The 12,233-nt window shown below is 49.1% G+C and overlaps 1 protein-coding gene across 1 annotated transcript in view; it reads left to right on the forward strand.

Annotated features, from left to right (window-relative positions):
• Nucleotides 1-9,596, forward strand: part of MAP1LC3A (microtubule associated protein 1 light chain 3 alpha) — a 35,423-nt gene extending 25,827 nt beyond the window's left edge. The window contains exons 4-5 of the mRNA XM_052789460.1: nt 7,707-7,813; nt 8,351-9,596. Of these exons, the coding sequence (XP_052645420.1) occupies nt 7,707-7,813; nt 8,351-8,513 (270 nt within the window). The 3' untranslated portion in view covers nt 8,514-9,596. The remainder of the gene's footprint in view (nt 1-7,706; nt 7,814-8,350) is intronic.
• The last annotated feature ends 2,637 nt before the right edge of the window (nt 9,597-12,233 follow it).

The following is a 12,233-nucleotide window of genomic DNA, read 5'->3' on the forward strand; positions in this document are numbered from 1 at the left end:
AGTGGGATGGGGGAGAAAATCGGGAAAAGAAGCAAAACCCGTGGGTTGAGAGAAGAACGGTTTAATAGAACAGAAAAGAAGAAGCTAATAATGATAATGATAACACTAATAAAATGACAACAGCAATAATGAAAGGATTGGAATGTACAAATGATGCGCAGTGCAATTGCTCACCACCCGCCGACCGACACCCAGCCAGTCCCCCAAGCGGCGAATCCCTGCCCCCACTTCCCCGTTCCTATACTAGATGGGACGTCACATGGTATGGAATACCCCGTTGGCCAGTTTGGGTCAGGTGCCCTGGCTGTGCCCTGTGCCAACTTCTTGTGCCCCTCCAGCTTTCTCGCTGGCTGGGCATGAGAAGCTGAAAAATCCTTGACTTTAGTCTAAACACTACTGAGCAACAACTGAAGACATCAGTGTTATCAACATTCTTCACATACTGAACTCAAAACATAGCACTGTACCAGCTACTAGGAAGACAGTTAACTCTATCCCAGCTGAAACCAGGACAGTATCCACCCCTTATTCTATACCATTGACGTCATGCACAGTTCCCATACCTTTAGTTACATCCTGATCAATCATCATCACCTTTCCATCCCTTTAAGACATATGAACAATGAGATAGATAGATATATATATGTATACACACACAGAGATATCATTCCTTTAGTTCATGGGTCATGTTCATAAAATGTTCATTGAGTTCATTTAGTTTCCGACTCTGGGCTCCATCTGTCATACCAGTCTTTCTGGGCAGGAGGGATAGTGCAAAGTCCTCTCAGTCGGTAGAGCAGAACTGGGCTTCAGTGTGGTGTGACAAGCAGGTGACATTTGGCGCAGCAGGAGGATGGTGTGCACCGTTGGATTGTTGCATGCTGGAGTCAGTTCTGGTTCCATCACTACTGCGCTTTGCTCAGTTTTATCACAGTTCTTTTCTTGCTTGATCTAAGTGATTCTTACTATAGTACTATGGATATAGCATATAACAATTATAGTAAGGATAACATACAGTAGCAGGGTTATATAGCAACTAATATACAGTTTAATTCTGGCTATTCTCACCTAAAATTAAATCCCCTTGAGGCACACATCGGACTTCCCCATCTTTTCGCATCACCCACCAAGTGCACCCAGGCCCTTGAGCAAAAGCAATCCCATGAATGGGTTTACCTTTGCCTGAGGCAGGAGTAACCCAGACTGTCTTCCCTAACATATTTTTTATGTGCACTACAGGGACTTTATCCCCTTCTACAGTATGTAAAAATTCTGACTGGGCAGGGCCACCCCGATTGGCAGATCCTCTGGTGTTGACTAACCAGGTGGCTTTTGCTAAATGTGTATCCCAATGTTTGAAAGTTCCACCCCCCATTGCTCTCAATGTAGTCTTTAACAGTCCATTGTATCGCTCAATTTTCCCAGAGGCTGGTGCATGATAGGGGATATGATACACCCACTCAATGCCATGCTCTTTGGCCCAGGTGTCTATGAGGTTGTTTCGGAAATGAGTCCCGTTGTCTGACTCAATTCGTTCTGGGGTGCCATGTCGCCACAAGACTTGCTTTTCTAGGCCCAGGATAGTGTTCCGGGCGGTGGCATGGGGCACAGAATATGTTTCCAGCCACCCAGTGGTTGCTTCCACCATCGTGAGCACATAGTGCTTGCCTTGGTGAGTTTGTGGGAGTGTGATATAGTCAATCTGCCAGGCTTCTCCATATTTATATTTCAGCCATCGCCCTCCCTACCACAGGGGCTTTAACCGCTTGGCTTGCTTAATTGCAGCACATGTTTCACATTCATGGATAACCTGTGCAATAGTGTCCATGGTCAAGTCCACCCCTTGATCACGAGCCCTTCTATATGTTGCATCTCTTCCCTGATGGCCTGAAGCATCATGGACCCACCGAGCCATAAATAGTTCACCCTTATGTTGCCAGTCCAGGTCCACCTGAGCCACTTCAATCTTGGCAGCCTGATCCACCTGTTGGTTGTTTTGATGTTCTTCAGTGGCCCGACTCTTGGGTATGTGAGCATCTACATGACGTACTTTTACAACCAGATTCTCTAGCTGGGATGCAATATCTTGCCACAGTGCGGCAGCCCAAATAGGTTTACCTCTGCGCTGCCAGTTGCTCTGCTTCCATTGCTGTACCCACCCCCACAGGGCATTTGCCACCATCCATGAGTCAGTATAGAGATAGAGCACTGGCCACTTTTCTCTTTCAGCAATATCTAATGCTAGCTGGATGGCTTTCACCTCTGCAAACTGACTTGATTCACCTTCTCCTTCAGCAGTTTCTGCAACTTGTCGTGTAGGACTCCATACGGCAGCTTTCCACCTCCGATGCTTTCCCACGATGCGACAGGATCCGTCAGTGAACAGGGCATATTGCCTCTCGTTTTCTGGCAGTTTATTATACAGCGGGGCCTCTTCAGCACGTGCCACATCCTCCTCTGGCGACATTCCAAAATCTTTGCCTTCTGGCCAGTCTGTGATCACTTCCAAAATTCCTGGGCGACTGGGGTTTCCTATGCGAGCCCGTTGTGTGATCAGTGCAATCCACTTACTCCACGTGGCATCAGTCGCGTGATGTGTAGAGGAGACCCTCCCTTTGAACATCCAGCCCAGCACTGGTAGTCGGGGTGCTAAAAGGAGCTGTGTTTCAGTACCAACAACTTCTGAGGCAGCTTGAACTCCTTCATATGCTGCCAATATCTCTTTTTCAGTTGGAGTATAGCGAGCTTCAGATCCCCGATATCCTCGACTCCAAAACCCCAGGGGTCGGCCTCGGGTCTCCCCAGGTGCTTTCTGCCAGAGGCTCCAGGTAGGGCCATTCTCCCCAGCTGCAGTATAGAGCACATTTTTAACATCTTGTCCTGTCCGGACTGGTCCAAGGGCTACTGCGTGAACAATCTCCCATTTAATTTGTTCAAAGGCTTGTTGTTGCTCAGGCCCCCATTTAAAATCATTCTTCTTTCGGGTCACTTGATAGAGAGGGCTTACAATCAGACTGTAATTTGGAATATGCATTCTCCAAAAGCCCACGACACCTAAGAAGGCCTGTGTTTCCTTTTTATTAGTTGGTGGAGACATAGCTGCTATTTTGTTAATCACGTCCATTGGGATCTGACGACGCCCATCTTGCCATTTTATTCCTAAAAACTGGATCTCCCGTGCAGGTCCCTTGACCTTACTTTCTTTTATGGCAAAACCGGCTTTCAGAAGGATTTGGATTATTTTCTTCCCTTTCTCAAAGACTTCTTCTGCTGTGTTGCCCCATATGATGATGTCATCAATGTATTGCAGGTGTTCCGGAGCTTCACCTTTTTCCAGTGCAGTCTGGATTAGTCCATGGCAAATGGTGGGGCTGTGTTTCCACCCCTGGGGCAATCGATTCCAAGTGTACTGGACACCCCTCCAAGTAAAGGCAAATTGTGGACGACACTCCGCTGCCAGAGGGATTGAGAAAAACGCATTAGCAATGTCAATTGTAGCATACCACTTGGCTGCCTTTGACTCTAGTTCGTATTGAAGTTCTAGCATATCTGGAACGGCAGCACTCAGCGGTGGCGTAACTTCATTCAGGCCGCGATAGTCAACTGTTAGTCTCCTCTCCCCATTAGACTTTCGCACGGGCCATATGGGACTATTAAAAGGTGAGCGAGTTTTGCTGATCACTCCTTGGCTCTCCAGTTGGCGAATCAACTTGTGGATGGGAATCAGAGAGTCTCGGTTGGTGCGATATTGGCGCCGGTGCACCGTCATGGTAGCAACTGGTACTTGTTGTTCTTCAACCCTCAGCAACCCCACAATCGAAGGGTCTTGAGAGAGACCAGGCAGGGTAGACAGCTGTTCCGTGCCCTCCGTCTCCAAGGCAGCTATACCAAAAGCCCATCGATACCCCTTTGGGTCCTTAAAATACCCTCTCCTGAGATAGTCTATGCCAAGGATGCATGGAGCCTCTGGACCAGTCACAATGGGGTGTTTCTGCCATTCATTCCCAGTTAGGCTTACTTCAGCTTCCAATACAGTTAACTCTTGGGATCCCCCTGTCACACCAGAAATACAAATGGGTTCTGCCCCTTCATAACTTGATGGCATTAAAGTACACTGTGCGCCGGTGTCTACTAGAGCCTTATACTCCTGTGGGTCTAACGTGCCAGGCCATCGAATCCACACAGTCCAATAGACCCGGTTATCCCTTTCCTCCACCTGGCTGGAGGCAGGGCCCCTCTAATTCTGGTCAGAGTATCCAGTATTCACTTCTCGTAAAATTGGCTCAGAAGTCCCTTCAAGAGGATCAGAAATAAGATCAGCCCTTCTACTCTGTTTGGAAACCGGAGCGGCATTTTTCCTAGTAGAATCCCCTTTTGTGGTGTTTTTTCCTCGCAGCTCACGTACCCGTGCATTTAGGACTGAGGTAGGTTTTTCCATCCCATTTCCTCATGTCCTCTCCATGATCACATAAGTAAAACCACAGGGCACCTCGCGGTGTGTACCTTCTATATTCTCTCTCTTGGGCAGAGGAGCGCTCACACCTAATAGCTGAGACATTGGTCCTTACAGGTGGGCAACAGGACATCTCCTCTTTGAATTGCTGGAAATCCTCGGACAGCTTCTCCAGAGCCGAAATGCAGGCTTGTAGGGAGGAGGAGAGATTTTCTTCGTATTGACGGAGTTGGCGAGCCACTTCATCCACTGTCGGTGCCTCTTCGTCTTTCCAGGTCATTATTGCCAGTGAGTTGGCATAGGACGATGGTGCGCTCCGTACAAACTTCCGCCACATGGGTCGTGTGCATTGGACTTCGTCTGGATCTTTGGGTAATTGTGGGTTGTCCGGACCATGATGAATTGTCTCTAGCACAGCTAATTCCCTCAGATATTGGATACCTTTTTCCATGGTTGTCCACTTGCTTGATTGACATATAACATCTTCCTTAAAGGGGTACCTTTCCTTCACACTTGACAGGAGTCGCCTCCAGAGGCTGATGGCTTGTGTCCCTCTTCCAATTGCCTTGTCAATGCCACCTTCCCTGGCAAGCGATCCCAGCTGCTTGGCTTCCCTACCTTCTAATTCCAAGCTATTAGCCCCATTGTCCCAGCATCGGAGGAGCCAGGTGATAATATGCTCACCTATACGGCGGCCAAAATCTTTTCGCATATCCCACAGCTCACTCAAGGATAGGGACCGGGTTATTACCTCTGGTTCTGCCTCTTCCTCCTGTTCCCGTGATGACCCTGGTTCGCCTTCATCCTTTGCTAAGCGAACTGATTTTTTTGTATATTTCTTTTTCTGTACGGGGGCAACTGATACTGGTGCAGGTTGGTCCGCTGGTTCAGTTGCAGTACCGCTCACCGGGTCTTGCATAACCGCAGTGTCTGTTGCCACGGTTTGGGTAGCTGCTGTGCTCGTTGCTCGGGCTGGAGGGACCTCAGTGCCCGTTGCCGAGGTTTGGGTAGCTGCCGTGCTCATTGCCGAGGCTGGAGGGGCTGCAGTGTCTGTCACTAAGGTTTGGGTAGCCACAGTGCTCATCGCCGGGGCTGGAGGGGCCGCAGTGCCCGTTGCCGAGGTTTGAGTGACCGCAGTGCTCATCGTTTTGTTGTTGGGTCCAGAGACCTTCTCTTCCCCTTGAGGGTGCTGAGTGGTGTCGAACAGGGCTCGATAGGCATGGGCCAGGCCCCAGCACGTCGCAGTAATTTGTATCTCTCTGGAGCTGCCGGGGTGACAGCATACCTTTTCCAAATATTTTACTAGTTCTTCTGGATTCTGCACTTGTTCAGGGGTGAATTTCCAAAACATTGGAGGTGCCCACTTTTCTAGGTACTTGCCCATACTACCCCACACACCCTGCCACTCATAATTATCCAGCCTTGGGGCAGATCTCTGGGTGATTTTCTTAAATAGTTGTTTAACCTTAAACGAGAGCTGAACCACATTCAGAAGCATGCTAATTCCTAGCAGTAGGGCTAGGACCATGCTGGTCCCAACATCCCAAGAGTATTCAAATTTTTCAAAATTCTCAAACACCATTGTAACTGGACTGAAGGAGAAAGGAGAGGGGAAGAAAGGTATCCCACCCATAGACTGGTTTTCCAAGGAGGAAAGGTAAATGGTATAATTATTAATAGTTTCCCACAGATGGCTTCCACAGTATAAAGGTGACAATGCTGGGTGCAAGTACCGGATTAATCCCACAGCCGACGACTTTATCATACCATAAACCAGTATTATACAATACATCAAAGCGAAAACCTTAATCCACCTCCCACGGATGATAAGCAGCAGAAGAGGGACTACATACAGCAAGCGAGGTGATACATAACAGAACTTTAAAAACCAGAGCAACAACTCTAAGAACACATAAATCAACATAATGACCAGCGACTATTAGACCGATATAATGAATGCTTATAACAAATTTGTTTTAACAAGCTCTGGTCAGGTTTGTCGTTATCTCAACCCTTCGTGCCCCACGTTGGGCGCCAAAAAGGACTGTCGTGGTTTAACCCCAGCCAGCAACTATACACCACGCAGCCGCTCATTCACTCACCCCCCACCCAGTGGGATGGGGGAGAAAATCGGGAAAAGAAGCAAAACCCGTGGGTTGAGAGAAGAACGGTTTAATAGAACAGAAAAGAAGAAGCTAATAATGATAATGATAACACTAATAAAATGACAACAGCAATAATGAAAGGATTGGAATGTACAAATGATGCGCAGTGCAATTGCTCACCACCCGCCGACCGACACCCAGCCAGTCCCCCAAGCGGCGAATCCCTGCCCCCACTTCCCCGTTCCTATACTAGATGGGACGTCACATGGTATGGAATACCCCGTTGGCCAGTTTGGGTCAGGTGCCCTGGCTGTGCCCTGTGCCAACTTCTTGTGCCCCTCCAGCTTTCTCGCTGGCTGGGCATGAGAAGCTGAAAAATCCTTGACTTTAGTCTAAACACTACTGAGCAACAACTGAAGACATCAGTGTTATCAACATTCTTCGCATACTGAACTCAAAACATAGCACTGTACCAGCTACTAGGAAGACAGTTAACTCTATCCCAGCTGAAACCAGGACAGTGTCTCAGTGTTAACGTGAGGAGTAGGAGGCTGGTGAAATCCAAACTTCCCCTTTCTGAAGGAATGCCTTGGGTGGCTTTGCAGTGATTTCTAGAAGCTGCTTGTTTGGAATATCTGCAGCTCTTCCTGAGCAAGCAGGGTGATGCTGAATGGCAGCAGCCCAGAGTTGTGGCACAAAGGCAAAGGAAAATGTCTCTTGCTGTCCACTATGACTGCAGTCCTTAGCTCAAACCAGCAAAACCCGTGGTTTTGGTCAGTCTGAAAGTGATGTTAAAATACACTTCACTCTTCTTCCAGTTCTCCTGCATGTCAAGGACGGTAGCTAAATCAATCCGCTAATGCCTACTGTTTCTCAGCCAGCCAGAGCAATTGATGCTTTAGTTCACTTATCTTGGATGCTTTGCACCATCTGGCTCAGGCAGACAGATGACTCTTTGCTGAAGAGCTGTCTACAGCCAACCTGATGGTCACTGCCTATGGCCTTTTCTTTGTTTTCCTGTGAGGGTGAAGCAAGGTGGGGCCTTACCTCAACTTTTCCACTTGTGCTACTTTGATTTGTGTTTGACCTTGAGGCCAGTGCTTGGCACCGTAAACTGTGGCTAACCCTACCATTGACTTTCTCCCCAGGTCATCATTGAACGCTATAAAGGGGAGAAACAGCTACCAGTGCTGGACAAGACCAAGTTCCTTGTCCCAGACCATGTCAACATGAGTGAATTGGTCAAAATAATCCGGTGAGTGGGGTGGCCGCAACTGGCACGCTGTGAACCTGTTCTCACGCACAGGCCCTGAACACAGAGTGGTGGGGTGAGGATGAGGCAGAGGCAGCTGCTGAGGGTGGGGATGGGAACATGACAACCCCAGCATTCTTGTGTTGTGGTACAGACTGTTGCGGGAGCTGAGGGGAGGCAGGTTCTTAGCACCTGTTGAAGGACTGTGACCTCTTCCTCATAGGGACATTCCATGAGCTGATGAGGGGCACTCCAATCCCCTTCTTTTATGCTTCAGCTCAGATGGAAGAGGCCCCTCTGCTTTCCCCTTGCCAGCAGCACTTGGAGAAAGGGGCTTTGCAAAGTCCTGACTCAGGAGGCCTTGGAGCCCCAAGCAGCTCAGCTGGGCTTATAGACGCCATGTCCTGAGCGTGTGGGAGGAGGTCGTAGCTGTGCAGGCCTGGCCCCACGTGAACAGCATCGCTGGGGGGAGGTGGAACTTGCTGTCATGGTGCCTACCCAGGTGGGATGACCCAGGCCCTCCTGCCCTTGCCCCTACAGGCGTCGCTTGCAGCTGAATCCGACCCAGGCTTTCTTCCTGCTGGTGAACCAGCACAGCATGGTGAGTGTGTCTACCCCCATCTCGGAGATCTACGAGCAGGAGAAGGACGAGGATGGCTTCCTCTACATGGTCTATGCTTCCCAGGAGACCTTTGGCTACTGAGGCCTGCTGAGAGGTGGCATGTGGAGGTGGATGAACTGTGGCGCACAGGCCCCTGGCCTTGGAAGACAACACAAGCAGAGGCTCCCAAGAGGGGGACTGTGCTGACTCCCTTTCTCTCCCTCCCTCCCCTTCCCATCAACCTGTCACCAAAGAGGCTCATGGCTTGTGTTGGACTCCTGCAACCCTTCACCTCTGTGTAGATTAGTCCCGCTCCCTCCACACACACACACCCGCGTGCACACATACGTACAGACACCCACGCGCACACGTGGGGCCTCGGCTTCCCATCCCATCCCACCCCCTTTGTGTAACCTTCAGCTGCTCTCACTGTGCTGTGTCTGTGTGTGTGCGCATGTTTGTAGCCTGCTGCCAAAACAGTTCGGCTGGTGATGGAGAGAGGACAGGACACTGTCGCCTTCGCTTTCAGCACAGGGAGAGCTGCCTCTCCTCCGAGACACTAATAAAGGGCAGGAGGTCTGCAAAAGCAGCAAACAGATGCTACCATTGCTCCCGAGTTTTAATTGATTTTAATTACACCTATATCAGATTCTTGGTGCTACTGAGTAGATGTAGGCGTCTCTGTAGGACTGTGGATAATGTATATCCTTTAGATTTATTTTATTGTTTTTTTGTTTGGTTTTATTTTTTTTAGGGATAGATTGGAATGGGGAGAGGGCGTAATCTTTCCTGTGATCTTTAGGTAAATAAATCAGGCTTCATTGCACTTTAAAGCATAGTAGATGTCAGAGTGGAATTTACTTTTAATTTATACAGGTTTGCCATATATAGTGCTGCTCTTCTGTTGACAGTTGTACCTAGATTGTCTTTGTTTCTCTTTTTTTTTTAAATAAAATTGATTTCCCTTCTCTCTGTCTCCCCACTGCATGCTATTTTTCAGTCTCGGTGTGGCAAAGAGTTCACTCAAGGAATGTACTGATTTATGTTTGCTATGTTCCTGTTTCTCATGTATTATACCAAAAAAATGTATATGATAAAATCCCACTCAGTTTAATCTATACAAAGGTATATATATATAAATATATATATATAAAAAATAAACATAAATTCAAGTCGTGTCTTGTAGGAATGCTCTGTTCCCATCTCATTTGTCTATGTTAATGACCCTAGTATCAAGTAAGAGTGATGCGTGTTGCCCACGTTCGCTGGTGCATTCTATGCCTGCCAGGCTTTGGAGCTGGTTATGTGGAGCTGGAGCTGCAAGCTATGGCAGAAGTGGCTGGCTGGGGTTGAGGGGCTGAGGCAAAGGTGGAAGCTCAGTTTAGAGGACAGAGTACTGGACAGTGATGTGGGAAACATGGTTATCCTTGCCCTACCTGTGACATAGTGTTAGGTAAATCTCTTGTCCTGTGACCAAGTTTCCTCATCTGGGGGAAAAAAACAAAAGAGGTGGAGGGCATTTGCAAAGTCTCTGCTTTTAAAGGAAACTATGAGCAGTGCAGGAAGTCTACCAGAGCACTCAGTCAAAAGTGTTTTCCAACCAAAGGCAGGGGCTGACGGCCATTCAGCATTTCAGTGTATTTCCCTGCCCCTCGGCTCGCTCTACTTCCTTTGCACTGCCCAGCAGAGAAAGGTTTAGATACTGTTTGCCTAAGTCGCAGCTGTCTTGTTTATGTCCTACACCTGCAGGGAATCTTCTTGCACCACAGACTCAGCCACCTCTTCAAGCTTCTGGGCTTCAGTTGCAGTTTGTCGTTCAAACGCAGCTTTGAACACACTGTCTGCAGCGACATCTGGCTTCCTCTTGGAGTCAGCATCACTACTGACCCTCCTGGGCAGCTTAGCACCTTCCTGTACCAACTCAGGTTGGGAGTAGGTTTGGCCTTCATCCAAAGCTGCTTTCACTCTTCTGCATCACCCTGATTTCAGGGAGATCTTTCTGCTCTTGGGTGGAAGTAGGCAAGATGGTTTTTGAGGCTGCAGCAGCCACTCTGACAGGCAAGAAGTGTCGATCGCTCCCGCAGTTTGGGGACATCCTTTAATTTGGCCAGGTGTTGCCAAAGCCTTTCCTGAAAGGTGACACCAGGTTGTGGCTCGCTGTCGCCTGGACCAGCGCTCACGCCCCTGCGTACCGAGACTTCACGGAGGCCCAGGCCAGCATGATGCTTCAGCCACGGGACAAGGGCAGAAGAGAAGGGCTTCCCTCAGGACTCTGCATGCTTGCACATGACCTTCCTGCCTGAGCCCACCCCAGCACCCTGTGCTAGCTCAGCTCTGAGATGGGCAGTCCTTTCCTCACAACACCCCGCCCATCAGCACAGCCCTCACCTCTTCTGTACTGATCACCTCCCCTCAGCACCATTCTGCTGAGAGATGTTCACAAACACCCCGCTTTGCCTACCTCTTCTTGCCTGAACATTTTCTCTGCCTCCAGCTTGAGCCTGATCAGATATTGCCTATACTCATTGAACTCCTTCAAGAGTGCAAACCACCTATAGTGAGACGAGGGGAGAAATCACCCAAGCACTATCAAGCCAGCTACGCAGACCACCTTCCCCAAAACAGCCTGAACCCAGCAGGAGGGGAGCTGCTTCTCTGCACACACTCTCTCTGCGCTTGGGGAACCCCGCTTGGAGGGAACTGTTTCTATCAGCCTGACGTCCAAACCTACTTTGCCACTGCTGGTGATGTAACCCCCTTTCTTCAGCCTCCAGATGTTGTCTTTGCATTTGTGATACACCTGCAGATACAGGTTATGCAGGCTGATGTACTCTGTGTGCATTAGGCAACTGGAGGGATCTCCCAGGCCAAAATAGCATGAGGGCTGGTGAAGCTGTAAGAAAGATGTTCTAGAGTATGAATAGGGCAGAAGAGAGCAGCAGGGACGAACACGCTTCTGAGCTCCTCACACGCACAGGGTGGCATTTCCAAACCTCCAAGGTATAGACTAATTTCTGGCTTACTTCCCACCCAGAGGAAAGATCTCTCTACTTCTCCAGCAGAGAAGAAACCCTGTGCCTACATCATCTGTCTGTTGGCTATCTACTGTTGCTGTAGGAATACAAGGAGCTGTTTACTGCGGGGGTTAGAGGGTTGTGCCCAGTGCTGCACCTCTTAGGAGCTAAGCTGAAATGTTGCCTGCAGCCATGTCTTTTCCTCTGGCAATTCACTCTGATTGCAAAACAGGATTGCAATCCCCAGAGATGCCAAGCTGTCCTTGTGGAAAGCTGAAGGTAGTTTGAAGACCTGACACCAACACTCTTCTCCATCCAGCTCTAGCCAGCCTGGAGCACTGCTATGGGCAAGTTCTCCTTTCTCTCGGCACCACGGAGCCAGGAGCTTCCCTCGACTCCCCAGCCCTGTCCAATTGAAGGGCTGCAGCTCCCACTGTAGAGCAGGTGGCCACAAGGACTCTGAATGACAGGGACCCTGTAAAAGAAGACAGCTTTTCTACCCCTTTCTACTTCCCTTACCTTTTCCCCCAGCTTTGCCCTGCTGAATACAGGCTTGGAGCTGGGCAGCAGAGAGATCTTGACCCCAAGTGGTGTCAAAGGCATCTATAATTTTACGGTGTCATCATCTATCTGCTTCTTTCTTGATCTAAACATCCCTGGAGTCAGTTTTGCTACAGTTACTTATCTATGATGCCAGATAATGGGAGGGTTTCACAGAGGAGTTGGAGGGGCTGGGATGCTGGTGTTATCTCTATAGTCTAGGGGTATCCCTTCTTCTTCAGTGTGGGGGCTGTCCTTCTTGCAATGA

Source organism: Harpia harpyja, chromosome 1 (assembly GCF_026419915.1).
Source record: "Harpia harpyja isolate bHarHar1 chromosome 1, bHarHar1 primary haplotype, whole genome shotgun sequence".
NCBI lineage: Eukaryota > Metazoa > Chordata > Aves > Accipitriformes > Accipitridae > Harpia > Harpia harpyja.